The 17228-nt window shown below is 37.9% G+C and overlaps 1 protein-coding gene across 1 annotated transcript in view; it reads left to right on the top strand.

Annotated features, from left to right (window-relative positions):
* The window catches only part of ITPR2 (inositol 1,4,5-trisphosphate receptor type 2), a 525336-nt gene that overhangs the window by 347294 nt on the left and 160814 nt on the right, over positions 1–17228 (top strand). The window contains exons 38-41 of the mRNA XM_029205992.1: positions 8476–8584; positions 9539–9726; positions 14318–14501; positions 15203–15459. Of these exons, the coding sequence (XP_029061825.1) occupies positions 8476–8584; positions 9539–9726; positions 14318–14501; positions 15203–15459 (738 nt within the window). The remainder of the gene's footprint in view (positions 1–8475; positions 8585–9538; positions 9727–14317; positions 14502–15202; positions 15460–17228) is intronic.

Raw genomic sequence — 17228 nt, 5'->3', positions numbered from 1 at the left:
CTGTGGGTGTCTTCATGGCACTGGGCATTGTCATATCCTATATATGCCAGTTGCGCAAGTCTTTCTCAAATGAAGCTTATTTTTTAAAACATTAAACAAAATATTACAGTAGCTGTTTATTTAGTACTTATGGGCTAAGAACATAAAGCTTTCCATAAACAATTTCTTTTTCTTAAAATAGTCCTGCAGTGTGGATATTATTACACAAAGATGGGGAAACTGAGTCTGAGGGCAGCTAAGTAAAATTCTTGAGATCACAAAGCCAGTGGTAGAACTCAGATCAAACCAATTTTTTTTTAAGTGGTGTCGCCAATTTACACTCATCAACAGTGTATGAAAATTTCCATTGCTCCATAATCCTTGCCAACATTTTGCACTGTGAATCCACTTTGTTTTTTAAAGGAGCAAGCCGCTTTTTTTTTTTTTTTAATTTTTTATTTATTTTATTTTTGGCTGCATTGGGTCTTCGTTGCTGTGCTTGGTCTCTAAAACATTATCATTTTCACTAAGTGCACAGCTTTCCAATGCTGAGCCCTTTCGTAAATCACATGATTATGTGTTAAACTGTGTGCAGATAGATATCATCTCATTTAATTCTCAAGAGCTTCCCTTGAAGTTGTGCTATGCAGAGCTCCTCTTCATTCCATTGACTCTGTAGATACTTCTATCTGAGGAAATTCTAAATATATTCTGAACTTATTAAAATTTGGCTTCATACTTCCTTTGTCAAAATATTTGCATTGATTGATAAGTAATGCAAGTGCTAGTTTTCTCCTTCCCTTTCAAGGATAATTTCTTTCTAGTATTTTTGGGAAAAGGGATTAGGTTTCTCTCTCTCTCTTTCTGTAAGGGGGTGGGTATTCTACCATGCTGTTCTCTTGATAACTCTTACAAGTCCTGTGCTCCTCTCACTGCCCCGTGGGCCAAGACCCTCTTGGTTGTAGGTGGTAGATTCCCAGCTTGGAGCTCATGAACTACACTGAAACAGGAAGGTGAATATAGAAACAGGAAGGTGAATATAGGGCTGGAGTGTGCTGGTCTTACCTCTCTGTCTTTTTTTCTTTTTGTTTTGTTTTTGTCTTGTTATTTTTTGTTTGTTTGTTTGTTTGTACATCTTTAGCTTTACTAAGAATGTCAAATTGTTTTTCAAAGTAGCTGTACCAATTTGCCCAGCTATCAGTGTTCTGTTTGCTCACATCTTTGTAAAAGCTTGATGTTGAAAGAATTTAAAATTTTTTCCAGTTGTGTAGGTGAGAAATCTCTTACTGCAGTTTAAGTTTTCATTTCTCTAATTACTTGTGAGGTTGATTATCTATTTTCTTATGTTTATTGGCTACTTGGCTTTTCTCTTCCATGACGTGCCTGTTTGAGCCTTTTGCTCGTTTTCTTTTGGATGATGTATGCTTTTTTTCTAGTGTGCAGGAATTCCTTAAACACTATACACACACACACACACACACACACATATATAATATCTTTTCCCAGTTTGTGGTTTTAATGATGTGTTTTAATTAATGGAAGCTCTCAATTTTACTGTAGTCTTTTATAGTTTGCAGTTTTAATTTATTGTTTAAAAAACCCTCCCCTACCCCTGTATCATAAATATACTCTCCTCCATATACCTCTGAAAGTGTTACACTTTTGTCCTTCACATTTAAATCTTGAACCTACCTGGAATTGCTTTTTGTGGATTGTGTGAGATACAGGTTGAATTTCAATACTTTATATATTGTTCCTTACCACTGTTACTCCATCTTGCAAAGTTGTACCTATGTATCAGTCTTTACCAAATGATTGTGGAAATATAAGAGGAATCACAGCACTTGAGGATCTAAAACAGATATCACTCTTCCCGTTGTCCAGGAGGGAAACTCTCCAATTGTACTTCACATTATTATTCAGATCAAGGTCAATTCTCTCATTTATTTCCATCTCCTCCCCTTCTTGCTTTGTCCTCTTATGTTCTCTGAGACCTCCCATAAGCTGAATCTTTTTTGCTCTATACCTCTCCATATCATCCTTCAGGTACACAAAGCCTGTGCAGAAGCTTTGAAATTAACCATTTTTCAAACCATTGAAATTCCATTTTTCCTGGCCTTTGGTGTGAGTGTGCATGCTTGCATTGGCAGCATATTGATTCCATTTTTCTCAGTAACAAGTAGTTTCTATACCGTGAACCAGCGGATTATGGGCTGAACTTTAGTGGTTGTGTGCACTGCCATTTGAGTGTAATTTTATGAGGTAGTGGTTTATGATGTGTGAGTCAAGGAGTTTTGCTTCAATAGGGAAATGGTGTCTAAGGCTCATCTGCTCATTGTCTGATTAGTTACTCTTCTCTCGACTTTATGTTCTGGAGATGAGATGAAGACTGCTTACTCAGAAAGATCCATTTACAAGCAGAAAGATCCATTCTCCAGTACTATGGATGAAGGGTTGCATAAGTTCTCAACCTCTGAATTTAAGCAGACCCTATATTAAAATGGGTGAGGTGTATGATTTTGTTGAGTTTCATGTCAGTCCATATGCTTCCTGGAAACCCAATACTGAGAGGCTTTTATTAAACCCCAGAGAAGATAAATAGTTTCCTTTACTTCTCACTAGTTAGAGGGCACAAACTCATCCTCTAAGAAAAGCCTTCTCAGCAACCTTGTTTGTCTAGAGGCTGGGATATTTGATAAACCCAGAATGATGACTTTAAGTCGCTCTTATCTCCAGTATCGTCATCAAATGTTTTAAGTATCCTCATTCACTGTGTAAATGTTTAAATTTCACAAATGGAATCAAATGGTCTAGTAAGGATTATTTATGTTGAAAAACAGTGCCATATGTCCTCTACATATTTGAAAGTTCTTTTAGCATATGCTTGCTTTTTGCACCCCCTTTCCTAGTTCCTGACACATGGTAGAAATATAGTGTCTTTACACTGAATTAGAAAAAGGGAAGAAAGGAGATGGCAGTAGATTGCCCTTGTGGTGTATGAATAATTGGTTTAAGTTTTTTCCACATTCTTTTTTTTCTGTAACCTCCTTTACAAAAAAAGAATTTCAGAATTCTTTTCAGAATTATTGAAACATCTGTATGTTTTTCAAAATTATCATGATTGTGTCATTGGATTGATGAAGAGCATCTTGTGAATGTATATAATAACTACTCCTATTGAAGTTTATGTTTCTTATCTTAAGAAAGTGGGGAAAATCATCAGGGGAAAGAATTGGCTTACGTTCCTTCGAGTCAGTGACCAAGAAATACAAACCATTAGCCAGTTGGATTATAGGAGATTGGCCACATTTCCTCAAAGGAGTTCCTTAAAGATGGAGTTGATTATAATGACGGATCTAATGTAATTCCACTAGGATACAGCTGTTGCAATAATTTATTTGAAATTAGATACATACCTTTTTAACCCCTGGGAATTCAAATGAGGAAAAATATCTAATCAGACAGGCTATCATTAATGAAAAGGTTAGGGGAACGCCAGTTAGACTCATACCAAGTTTAATGTTAAAATAAGATTGTGTGGAGACTACAGATACATACAATCACCTCCTTACAGATCTTATCCAAGCTGATTAGCAGCTAATTGTTAGTCTTGGAGGGAAAACCCTAAATTAAGTATCTTCAGTTTGCAATGTTGATTACCTTTTGAATTTCTAGTTGAGGGCTTAGTTTTCTAAGATTCTGGTTGTGGTGACACACTTTGATGATGTCTTGATGATATTGCACACGGTGGAAAAAATATTACTTTAGTGTATGATACTTCCAAGGGAACAGGAACAGAGGTGGAATCAGTACCTCAAACATCACGTCCTTGAACTCTTCACTCCTAATGCTATTAACTCCCGTTAAGGCAAACAGGACTGTGCTTCTTTGAAAATCAAAGAAAACCTTTAGTCCTTTCTAAGACTAATACATTTTTGTTATCCTTTCTATCCATGAAAGGCAATCATTTCTGACTTCTTAATTTTCTGTTAATTAATTAGTTAATTTATTTATTTTTCGCTGCATTGGGTCTTCGTTGCTGTGTGCGGGATTTCTCTAGTTGTGGCGAGCAGTAGCTTTTCTTGTTGCGGAACACAGGCTCTAGGCATGTGGGCTTCAGTAGTTGTGGCACGTGGGCTTAGTAGTTGTGGCTCGCGGGCTCTAGAGAGCAGGCTCAGTAGTTATGGCACATGGGCTTAGTTGCTCCGTGACATGTGGGATATTCCCATTCCAGGGCTCGAAGCCATGTCCCCTGCATTGGCAGGCAGATTCTTAACCACTGCACCACCAGGGAAGTCCTGAGCTTCTTAATTTTTGATCCATTGGAGTTGATGCAACAGGAAATAGCCAGGAAAAACCCATCATCTAGGATTTTCACAAACTGTCAGTGTGACTTCTCTTTTTATGGAGATGTTTTGTTGTAATTTCAGAAGGTGGTTGTTAGTTATGTTGGCTACATTACATTTAGTACATCTGGGATGTGTTCACATGAAGACATTGGCTAAAAGCTGTGTCTTGTGGCCTGGAATTGACTCTGATATTGAAAAGACTGGGAAGGACATTCCTTGCTAGTTGGCCTAATCTAACAAAGACACCTTCTTGGGAAGCCCAGTCAGAAATTCATTTTGGAATTGAAGAACGAGTACAGAAGTTGAACTTCTCAATTGTTGTAGAATTCTTTTCAAAATATGTTTTTAGTTCTTTCCCAAATTTCTGCCATGGCAATTATAGCTCCGAGACTATTATTTATAACCCTGGCACCAGAATTTCTGACCATGGCTCTACAATTACTTTTATTTGAGTTAAAGGAATTTGTGTAAATGACTTGCCTCTGAGCTGTCACCTCTGTAAGGCCAAGACAGGTTTGGATGTAACACTTGCCTCCCATGCCTCAAGGCAGAACTCAGTATTTGACAACAGGAATCAGTTCTGCTAAACTAGTGATGTGGCAATATCTAAAGTTTTCCAATCTTAAATGAGGACGATTAAGACAAACAGAACAGAATCCTGCTCCATCTCTGCCCATTCTTCATTCATGTTTAGCACCAAAGTTTGCCTTTTTTGAAAACTATGGAGTTTGAACCAATGTAGAATTTTTTCCACCTAGTTGAAGTTGGAAGGTCCATTGTGAGCCCCGGGTCCATTAGCTCACAAGTATATAATTCCAAGGACTGATGAAAATAGTGGATAACTAAAGATTTTCAAGTAGTTTATCATTTATTATTTTTGCCATTTTCTTAGTATGTGGGGACGGTTTGGTATAAAGTGAGAAAGTATGTACAAAATCACCTTGTCAACTGTAAACTGTTCTGTGATCTGAATAATATTAATACTAGCAACAACAGCATCAATTATACACAACTTATATAGCATTTACTATGTGCTGTTCTAAGTACTTTACATATTTCCCCCTATTTAATCATCACTGAAGCCCTCTGAGAGTAAGTGTTATGATCATTCCGTTTGACAATTATGGGACTGGACACAGGGTAGTGAAGTAACTTAAGATATTCCAGTTAGTATGTGGCATAGAGGGGATTGAAATGCTGGCAGTGTGGCTCCAGAGTTGAGAACAGAGATATGGGGAGCCCCCGTCTCCTTTCGGTGGCATTCTGAATGTCATATAGTTAGAAAATATATGCTTCTAACTAGGCCGGAAGTAGATAAGAAGAGTGTTGCTCATTTGATTTAGTTGTTTATGAATCTGATAAGCACCTGTGATTTCATCTGCCTGAAAAGAATTTAGCAATGATGCCAAGTACGGTGCTCATTTTAATGTGATATGAAACACTTCCACTGTCTGATTGGTTTTGAACAGCTTTATTCTTCTAGTAGTATAAAGAGCATTTTTAAAAACAGAGGGTAAAATGTAGCTTTCTATAATATTTATCCTTTAAACTATTGCTTTTCTATCTCTTGGTTGAGTTTTTGGATTAATGTGGTTAAAAGGCTCTTACAGAGAATAAAAAGGGAGCTCATTCACATGGACCTGGGGTTCCACTCACAACAGGTTCTCTTCCAGACAGTGACACTGACTTGTACCATTTCAAGAAAAACAGTCCTGTGTTTTCACGTTTGGCAGTTTTACTTATTACAGCGGGGCCGACTGTATGTTACCAGGTTAGAGTGAGAAGCAATCCATTCATGTGTAGAGGTGAGAACCGTGATTAGTGCAGCAAACTGAGGTGCCCTTTAAAGAAATTAAGTACTTCAGTCAATGTGTTCTCATGTCTTTCTCCCCAACATACAACCTCAGCCTTATAATTGATGGGTCTAAAAAGGTCTCTTGTAGCATCTCCTTCTGCTGTAATGAGATACACAGTAAAAGCCCATTTGATTCCAAAGAAATGTCTTATTTTGTTTTTCCTCCCCTGTTGGAAGGATGCTTCTTTGGCCGGATGAAGTTAATTTACTCTAAAGGCTTTCTTTTAAAAGAAAAAAAGAAGTTTTCATTTCTTACGTCTTCTCTAAGTGCCCCACTTTGGTTTGACAGGGGCGAGTTGAGTTCTCTTCACTGGTAGAATAAGCTCTTAACACCTCACTATCTCTTCCAAGACTGATCATCACCTTTACTCACAACACCCCACATGAAAAAGTCTTAGAGGAAGAAAACATGAAATAGGGTACAATAATAAATGTCTGTGTTCTAAAAAATTTAAGTGTCAATAAATGAAAGTTGCTATAAGGCTCTGGGCGCCTGTTGAGATTCTTGGCACTGTGGCATTTAGGACATACATATTTGTTCCACACTGTGCACGAGACAGCTTTGCTGGGATGATCGTCTGGGTTAGCAGGGGAGGTTTGCCATGTAAAGCCTCTTCCGAATCAGCTGTTTCCCCTTAAGCGCTTCCGTAGGGCTTAGTATACATCTCTATTATGGAACCGATGGTATTGCAAATTCTTTGAGGAGAGGGTTATATCTTATTCACCTAAGATAGTGCCTAAACACACTTGGTACCTAACGAATATTGGTAGAATGGAGGGGAGATAGGACATGTCCATAAACAAGAAGAAGAAGAGCTTTTCAGACAGAGAATATGATGTGAACAAAGAGAAAGACTTAGAAAACTGTGGTCGAGGAATCATCACATAGTTCGGTTTGGTTATAATATAATGTGTGAAGACACTTTTGGAAGTAACTGTTGAAAAAGTAGAGTAGGCGGGATTTCACAAATCATTGTCAAGTTGGGGGTGGTGGCTAATAGATGATCCCTTAAGTTTGGAGCCTAAAAGACCAGAACGATGTGATCTCCTTGAAATAAATTGAATTTCTTCAGTTTGAGAGGAAAACCGGTTTAAGAGAGAAGGAATATTCCCTTCTGAAAAGTTGAGTTTGCGGTGCCACCAGAATCTCCGGATGTAGATAAGGAAATGTAAGTGGAAACAGGATGAGAGGCTCAGGAAAACAAGGTCAAAGCTGAAGGAAACACACTTGGCAGTGAGACCTGCACAGGTGATTGTGCAAGCAAGGGTCAGATGAAGTTGCTGATGGGGAGAAGGAAGCTGAGGGGAGAAGAGCTGAGGACAAAACGTGAAACAAGGCTGGAGAAACAAGGACAACCAAAGCATGAGAGAGAGAAGGAGCAATGAAAGCCACCTGTCTCAGCATAAAAGGCAGGCATGCTGGGGAGGGAGCGTGCAATGCAGCACGGGGAAGTGGCTGGGTTTTGCCATCAAGAGTTGAGTTCAGGTCTTACTCTGTCACCTGTTAGCTGCACGATCTGTAGCCAATTACATAAGCTCTTGGGCCACAGTTTCCTTACCTTGGCAGTTGTGGTGTTAATTTAAATAGTTTAAACATACAGCCTTTAAATAATACTTTAAAAATTACTCTCGTCTCTTAAAATAATAACCAGTGAACTGGAAGATTTAGAGTTGTCTATATTTCTTATGTACATGCAAGCAACTATATTGCAAAATATATCATTTAAAAAATGTCTTGTAATCCATACAAAATTGAAGATTTAGGAATTTTTGAATTACATGTTTGATACACTGTCTTTTGCCCACTGTCTTCAGAATAGAGCACTTGGAGTTTAAATATAATTCTCTTTGTCTGCTCAAGCTTAATATTTTGAGCACCTGCTGTATACCCAGCACTTTTCTAGCTCTTTTTACTGAGCCCCTCTAACTAAGGCTTTCTCTTTCCAGTTCTTAGGGTATTTATTAATCTGTGTTTTCTTTAGCCACCATAAATATTCTTACCAACACTTTTGAAACAATTTAAAACGTATAGTGTTTGTGATTTTCCTAGTATAGTCCATTGAAAATACTATATTTTATTCTTTATTTCTGGGAGAAGCAAAACTATTGTTATTTTCTTGGGAAACATTTGCAGATTTTTGCCTCAGAAAATATTATGCAGTATAAAGTTACTTTTTCCATGTCTCAAATCATTGATAAAATGCATTTTAAGTGGCACTTTAATGTATTGATATTTTTTCTTTTGCTAGAAAAAGAAACAATAACTTACACTTTTCTAATCCTTTTTATTAGGGTACTACGTTAAGAAAAATACTCCTGAATCGGTACTTTAGAGGCAATTATGGTGTCTGTATGAACGGACACCTCTCTGGAGCCTACTGCAAATCTGCACAAGGAGGAGGCAAGACATCATTTTTTCCTCATTTTCGGATTTTTAGAGCGTGTCTGCATGCAGTGCTACTCTAGTATTTTACTTAACATAGCACAAATATAAAAATCATTTAAAGAGCACTATTATCAGCCACAGCAAAAATAAGAAGATCCTGCCATTTGCGCCAACTAGGATGGACCTCAAGGGCGTTATGCTAAAGTGAACTAAGTCAGACAAAGACAGGCTATCTTTGCTGTCGCTTACATATGTAATCTAAAAACACCAAACTCCCAGACACAGGCATCAGATTTGTGCTTGCCCGAGGCAGGGAGTGGGGAGTAGGGGAATCAAGGGAAAGGGGTCAAAAGGAACAAACTTCCAGCTCTAAAATAAATAAATCCAGGAGATGTAATATACAACACGATGACTATAGCTAACAATACTGTACTGCATATTTGAAAGTTGCCAAGAGAATAGATCCTAAAAGTTTTCATCACAAGGAAAATAAATTAACTTTATGAGATGATGAATTTAATTAATCTTATTGTCGTGATCATTTTGCAATATATCATATATCAAAGCATTATGTTGTACACCTTAAACGTACACAGTGTTATGTATCATTGACATACGATGTTATATCTCAATAAAACTGGAAAAATAAATTTTAAAAGCACTATTAAAAACCTTTGCACAGGGGCTTCCCTGGTGGCGCAGTGGTTGAGAGTCCGCCTGCCGATGCAGGGGACGCGGGTTCGTGCCCCGGTCCAGGAAGATCCCACGTGCCGTGGAGCGGCTGGGCCCGTGAGCCATGGCCGCTGAGCCTGCGCGTCCGGAGCCTGTGCTCCGCAACGGGAGAGGCCGCAACAGTGAGAGGCCCAAAAACCTTTGCACAATTTTGGGTTCATAAAACAGTGGATTTGAACATTTGAATTAATTTTGCCTTCTGACAAAGGTTTTTTTATTTGTTTTTCCTAATCACAGGAAGCTTTTCTGGACAAGATTCAGATAAGATGGGGATATCCATGTCAGATATTCAGTGTCTACTGGATAAAGAAGGTGCATCTGAACTTGTCATCGATGTTATAATGAGCACCAAAAATGACAGAATTTTTTCGGAAGGCATTTTACTTGGCATTGCCTTGCTTGAAGGAGGAAATACACAAACTCAGGTACTTGCTTACCATCATGACCATTTGTTACATTTTGTTATTTTGTATTTCTTATTTACTTGTTATAGAAACCCAGGGAAAGTAATGTTTTTTCATTAAGCTTCTCATGACTGTTCCCCCACCCAAAAACAACCACATTTTCCTTATATATTTATTTGATTTGCTGTAGTAACTACAGAGCTCCACAAATTATTCGGTGAAGCAGAGCCCTCCTTTGCAGCATCATTTCTAACATGATACCAGAAATTCTGGTTTGCTTAGGGAAATTTTAGGCTTACTTTCAGCAAATCAGGACAACATTTTGACTCATCAAAGAATTAAATGTAGAAGAAAAAGAATTAAGTGCATTAATTAAATGAGGTAATATATATAAACTCCTCGCACAGTATTTGGCATTAAAACAAGTTCCCATAACATTCCCCACCCATCTCACATACTTTTTCAGAAGCTCAGAACTCTACCTTTCCCTTTTGCCCCAAATCTCTCAGTGCTCGTTACCCTGTTGCCTCTCCCTGCTTTCACTGGTGTGGGGAGCGAAGAACCATGTCTTCTTTCTTCATTCTGTTTGCTCATCCACCTCAGGAGGGGTGACTTGAGAGTCATCGTTCATCTATTCAGTGCTCTGCTCCGGTGAGCGGTGTGCTCGCTTGCATGCAGGATCAGACCACTGCTTCTAGAAGGCATGTGTTTCACTTTGAAATTCCTGCCAAGTTGTGTCTGGACTCCCCCCACTTAAAGGCAGAGCTCGCTCACTGTGTGATCCCTGGAGCTGGGAAGTGTTCCCAGGGAACAGGCATCATCCTCCCAGCCCTGCTGCTCACTGATCTGATATTTCTAGGTTTGCCTTGGTCAGGAAGGAAACGACCCTTACAACTAATTGGAAAATCCAGAATCCATTTTCCCTCTTCATGGCAAGTAGAAGCCACATCTAATTAAACGCTAAAAAAAAAAAAATCATGTTACCTCTAAAGATATCTCTCCAAAACACACGTTATTCTCCTGCTTAAAATCAGTCACTTTCCCTGTAAAGGCAAACTCTACCGTAGTCCATAAGATCCTTCGTGATCTAATCTCTTCAAGTTTTCCATCTTTTCTTTCTTATTCCATCTCTCCCCTCCCCCGTCCTCTCTCTTGTGCACCAGCTATACTAAGCTCTTGTAGTTCCTTAGATGTGTTGTGCCGTTTCTCATGTCACTTTCTCCTCTTCAAGGACTCAACCCATGAACTTCTTTTGGAAGCCTTTTCTGATCCTATGTCCCACTGGGCAGAATTGTCCACTAGGTACTGTATGCTTCTGCTCTATCCTGCAGGAGTTCATCAGGCCATGATTCCTTAGAGGTTGAGACCACATGTTTTCCATCTTTGCATCCCTTGTGTCTGGCACCATGGCTGGCCCAGCCTAGGGATTCAATAAATGTTCAGGAGTGAATGACTCTATGAATGAGCGGTCCGAATCAAATTCTACCTCATTCACAAAGTCTTCCCTGTCTGGTTGGGGCCTTTGGGACCAGTCCTTTATCTGAGCTCCCATAGCATTTGTTTCTTTGATGCTCACTTGACACTTTGCCTGTGCAGCTTTGTTTGGTTGTTATTTATATGACATCCTGTCTCTCCAGTTAAATGTCATCTTCTTTAAAGTAGGGGATCATGTCTTGTTCTTTATATCTATGGTGCTTTATAGCCATTCAACAAATATTTGTTGATGTGGATAGCATTCAATGATTTTTGTATAAGAAAACCTTCTTTTAAGATGGGTTATGACAGTCTCATTTACCAGCCTTACCCTATTCGTGTTTCTCACTTATCTACATCATTGTGTAACCCAGATGTCAACTGTGTGCTCCCGGCCCTAAGAGGTCTAGTTGAGGTCAACTTGAATCCTTGCCCTCGCCAAGACTTCTGCCAAAATCCAGGAGGGGTTACATTCTCATAGTCTCGCTGGCCACTAATGTCTTGCTTTCTTCTTAGTTCATGGGCTGTCTTGGCACTTGGCAGCTTCTGTAGTACTGAGGTAGGAATCTGATCCTCTTCCTTAATTTCTATCCTCCTAGCTACATAAATCAATTTATATGTTTAATATACTTTATTAGAGAATGGTTGAGGGGGAGGATAGAGGAGGTGGTTAGATTACAATTTCAAATTGCACGCTAATAATAGCAACAATGAAAATAATACCTCCACCGAGTGCTATTCTTGGTGCTTTCTGTGTAATAACTTGGTTAATCCTCACAAACAACCTGTGCAGGAACTTGTGTCCTATCTCATCTTGACAAAGAAGAATCTGAGATATACCTAAACTCACATAGCTAGTTAGAGATCAAGCTAGGATTGGAACCCATGCAGACTGGCTCCAGAGTCTGTGCTGTTAACCACTACAAACATCTCCTTTCGAAAATATCCTTCTACCGCCTCACTCCTAGGAAGTTTCACTGGCTGATCACCCTGAGTCACACCCTGGTCTTACTTCATCTCTCTGGTTCCTCACTTCATTTCTCTTCTCTGTCCTCTCATTTCTAGTCTCTAGTCTAGTCTAGTCTTCTTGGGGGAAAGTCCTTCCTCTGTCACATAGATCTGTTTATCTATCACCCGTGGCTCCCCCCAAAAACCTTAGAGTTTCCTCTTATACGCTGAAGCTCATGGAGGTGCTTCCCCAGTCAAAGCCCACCTCTTTTGTGAGGTAGATCGTTATGCTACCTGTTGAGATTATATACACATAAAAAGCATACTGTTTATCTTATTAAAATCATACTGTCCAGCTTTATAGAGCCCTGGTTTTTAAAAGTCTGTGTAAATCATCTGATATTTTGAGCTTAAGGGGTTATTTTATAAATTTAGTGATTTAGAGTCAGAGAATCTGGATTTAAATCCTAGCTCTACCCACTTACTACTTATATAATATTGGGCAAGTTGTTTACATTCACCAAACCATATTTTATTGATCTACAAAATGGAAATAAGAATACCGTGTTCATCACACAGTTGCACTGAAAGAATCAATGAGATAATATATGTCAGGGAACAACATAAATTATAAAACTTTGTTTTCATAGAACCACAAAGTTCTATAACTTCCTCATTAATATATAGGAATCCCTCTCTACCTTCTAACCCCATTATATTGAAAATATTAGGGTTCAAGCATCAGCTTAATTTATGAGACCACAGAGGTCTCTGAATGCTGAATTTATCCTTTGAATTAACAAAACCAGCTTGACTGTTTCACTGTGGTTGCTATGGTTACTGTGGCTTTTGGGCCTGCTTTCTTGAGTTGCTGCTAGCCCTCTGCTTAGAGCTTCCCCCTTGTAGGTATGAAGCCAACTTGTAAGACTTCATGAAACATTTGGAGAATATGCATCGCCCACATCACAAATTGCAGGACAGGCATCCATTTCAAGCCCTGATGTCATTAGAGTCTCACCTATAAGTTCCAGGACCTATGAGTCATGGTTTCAGGCATTCTTTCAGGAAAGCCTATCTGCAGGAGCCAAACTCCCCAAAATTGACTGTTTAGATGTATTGGATTATGGTCAATTCTAGTTGATCTGGAAGTCATTATTTCTTCAGATGTTTTCTTCCCGTTAGTTGTCTCTCATCAAGGTTATATAACTCTTTTTTATCAGCACAGTTCCTGGAATTATTATCTTTATTAATTTTTTTTTACTTTCTCTTGTTTGTGTTGCATCTATTCCAAGGTTTTAGTCTTAATAACTTACAATTTCCCCACCCAGTGTGAATCCTGACTTCTCTGGAGTGTACCACCTTTCCCATCTCCTACCTGTTCGGTTACTTCCTGAAGTCATTAAGCAGACCATGATTAGGGCAGATATTCTCAAGTTTCAGTATTTCCACCTCTCCGTGAGACATGTTTTATCATACTTCGGGTGTTGAATCCTTTCTACATCATTATTTACTCTAAAGCAGAATTCACTTTATACATTTTATGGTGGGCTTGCCCTAGACCCCATGCAAAGCAACGTATCTAATAAAGTACCAAAAGAATTTAGTGCCTACTTATCAGTGGGTTCCTGTGAGTGAGGCTGCCATGGTAACACATTCTAAATTAAATGTACTATAATTTAGACAAAGAGAAAAATAACTCTTTATAGACTCACATTTACCATCAGATTAGTGGTTGTTTTCCATGCTAGATTACAAAGTCACAAGGGCAGAGACTGTAGTTGTCTCCCCTGTTTGTTCTATCCCTTCATAGCACGGGACCCGGCACATAGTAGGCCCTCAGTAAATATGTGTTGAATCAAAACATGACTTCATAATAATATAAAAATCAAAGCGCTCTTTGCATACCCCTTCTTACAGTACCTTTGTAAAATTTTAAAACAAATAATCAGTAAAGATGAATTCAATAACATGAAATTATGTTGGATTTTAGTGGAAAGTGCTAAGCAAATACAAGCTATTATTAGGACACAGTAAATAGTACAGGAGACTAGCAAAGCTGTCAGTTTATGAAATAATCATGGGCAGCACATTAAATATAGACTTTTATCCATAATGCTTATGTTTATTTCAAACATAAAAACATTATTTTCTCCCCTTGGGTATAGATGTCTTAAAATATGTTTTCTTGCAGTATTCCTTCTACCAGCAGTTGCATGAACAAAAAAAGTCAGAAAAATTCTTCAAAGTTCTCTATGACCGAATGAAGGCTGCTCAGAAAGAGATAAGATCAACAGTGACAGTTAATACCATAGACTTAGGTAACAAAAAAAGGGATGATGACAACGAATTGATGACATCTGGCCCACGAATGAGAGGTAAAGAAATAGTTGAGTATTGGGGAGAATAGAGTGAGGGAAAAGAGGGGTAACACAGTTTTTAGATCTCTCTTATGTTTTTTATCTCACTTGTCTTAGTCTAATTATTCCAGCTGTGACTAGAACTCCATCCTTGAATTTTTGTGGTCATGGGGTTGACCTTGAAAGAGCTCTGTAGGGCCAAGCTCAAGCAAGGAGTTATCAGTGCAAAGCAACAAGTGACATGAAAATGTTTGATTTCAGTGTGAAATTTATGGTAAAGAACAACTGCCCAAACCTTCTGAATGTTCATGAAATTTAAACTGTAAGAACAGGAATTACAGCAGTAAACTCTATGAAAGATTTTTGGTATTTGGAATAATGAAGTCATCAGTGTAGTAAATACAAATCATCTAAATATTAACATTTTTGAAGTTTGCCCTATTTTCCAACCTTCTCGTATTCAGGAACTCTGACATTTCATATTTATCACAAAGACAGGAGCCCCTCTAAAATTGGCTAAGCATTAAGATCTTTTTTTTAATATCCCAGTGCAAAGTTAATTTTTTAGTTGCTACCTCTCGGATTCTTTTTGGGAAATTCTTGCACCTCTTGTCAGGTGATTTTAAATTCAATTGTTAGAGAATTTGGATAACTGTCTTTTTTTTTAATTAGCAAAAGGAAGTTAATTCATAAATATAAGAATACTGCTTTATTTTCAGTGAGAGATTCATCATTACATTTAAAAGAGGGAATGAAAGGGCAATTAACAGAAGCTTCTTCGGCAACATCCAAAGCATACTGTGCGTACAGAAGAGAAATGGATCCAGAAATAGACATCATTTGCACAGGATCAGAAGCGGGAAACGCTGAGGAAAAGTCTGCAGAGGAAGTAACAATGAGTCCTGCCATTGCCATCATGCAGCCAATTCTGAGATTTCTTCAGTTACTCTGTGAGAATCACAACCGGGAACTGCAGGTATTTGTTCTATTTTGTGTGAAAGCCGAGCATACAGCCTATGATTATAGGTAATTAAATTCAAATAAAACTAACAAGTAGTTTTGGAGAGAGTTTGGGAGAAACAATAAAAACAATAGTGCTCTTCTGAAATGGAAGAAACTTTGGTATCTAAGTGAAGAAAAATGAGAGGAAAATTCCTTTATGCATGAAAAAAAATCAGGCTCCTACGGTATCATTCTTTGCATTTTCAACTCACATCTCTTTAGCCTCAGTGGGTATCATCTAACCTTAGGACTCCGGGATTTGTTAAGTAAGGTCCCATTTGCCTCATCAGTATGTTTCATGGTTTTATAAGACTGTGGAGGCTTTCATCATTCCCAACTCAGTTCATATTTCTTGAGTGAGGATACAGAGTATCTTTGTATGTCTTCATTAGAAACAGAGTTAATATAGAAGAGGATTTTTTTTTTTTTTTTTTTGCTTTTGAAGTGTGGTTGATTTACAATATTGTTTTAGTTTCAGGAGTACAGCAAAATGATTCATATATATATATATATATTTCCTTTTTAAAATTCTTTTCCATCATACCTTATTATGAGATATGGAATAGTTCCCTGTGCTATAGAGTAAATCCCTATTATTTATCTACTTTATATATGGTAGTGTGAATCTGTTAATCCCATACTCCTAATTTTTCCCTCCTCCTTCCCCCTTCCCCTTTGGTAACCATATGTTTGTTTTCTGTCTGTGAGTCTGTTTCTGTTTTGTAAATAAGTTCATTGGTACTATTTTTTTAGATTCCACATATAAGTGGTATCTCTCTAGATCAATCCATGTTGCTGCAAATAGCATTGTTTCAATCCTTTTTATGGCTGAGTAATATTCCAGTGTGTGTGTGTGTGTGTGTGTGTGTGTGTGTGTGTGTGTTACATCTTCTTTATCCATGTGTCTGTTGATGGACACTTCGATCGCTTCCATGTCTTGGCTATTGTAAATAATGCTGCTGTGAATATAAGGGTAAGTGTATCTTTTTGAATTAGAGTTTTTGTCTTTTCTGGGTATATGCCAAGGAGCGGGATTGCTGGATCATATGGTAACTCTATGTTTATTTTTTAAGGACCATCCACACTTTTCTATAGTGGCTGCACCAATTTACATTCCCACCAATAGTGTAGGAGGGTTCCCTTTTCTTCACACCCTCTCCAGCATTTATTATTTGTAGACTTTTTGATGATAGCCATTCTGACTGGTGTGAGGTAGTTTGGATTTGAATTTCTCTAATAATTAGCAGTGTTGAGCATCTTTTCATATGCTTGTTGGCCATCTGTATGTCTTCTTTGGAGAAATGTCTCTTTAGGTCTTCTGCCCATTTTTCAACTGAGTTGTTTGCTTTTTTGATAGTGAGTTGTATGAGCTGTTTATATATTTTGGAAATTAATCTCTTGTCGGTTGCATCATTTGCAAATATTTTCTCCCAGTCTGTAGGTTGTCTTTTCGTTTTGTTGATGGTTTCCTTTGCTGTGCAAAAGCTTATAAGTTTTATTAGATCACATTTGTTTATTTTTGCTTTTATTTCTTTTACCTAGGAAGACTGACCTAAGAAAATATTGCTACAATTTATGTCAGAGAATATTTTCCCTATGTTCTCTTCTAGGAGTTTTATGGTATTATGTCTTATATTTAAGTCTCTAAGCCATTTTGAATTGATTTTTGTGTATGGTGTGAGGGAGCGTTCTAACTTCATTGATTTACTTGGGGAAGAGGATTTTTTACAGCAGTGAAGGTTG

The sequence above is a fragment of the Monodon monoceros genome, unplaced genomic scaffold, assembly GCF_005190385.1.
Source record: "Monodon monoceros isolate NGI ecotype Baffin Bay Population unplaced genomic scaffold, NGI_Narwhal_1 Super_Scaffold_6, whole genome shotgun sequence".
Classification (NCBI taxonomy): domain Eukaryota; kingdom Metazoa; phylum Chordata; class Mammalia; order Artiodactyla; family Monodontidae; genus Monodon; species Monodon monoceros.
The sequence above is the reverse complement of the archived record's forward strand: the minus strand, read 5'-3'. Positions and strand labels throughout refer to the sequence as shown.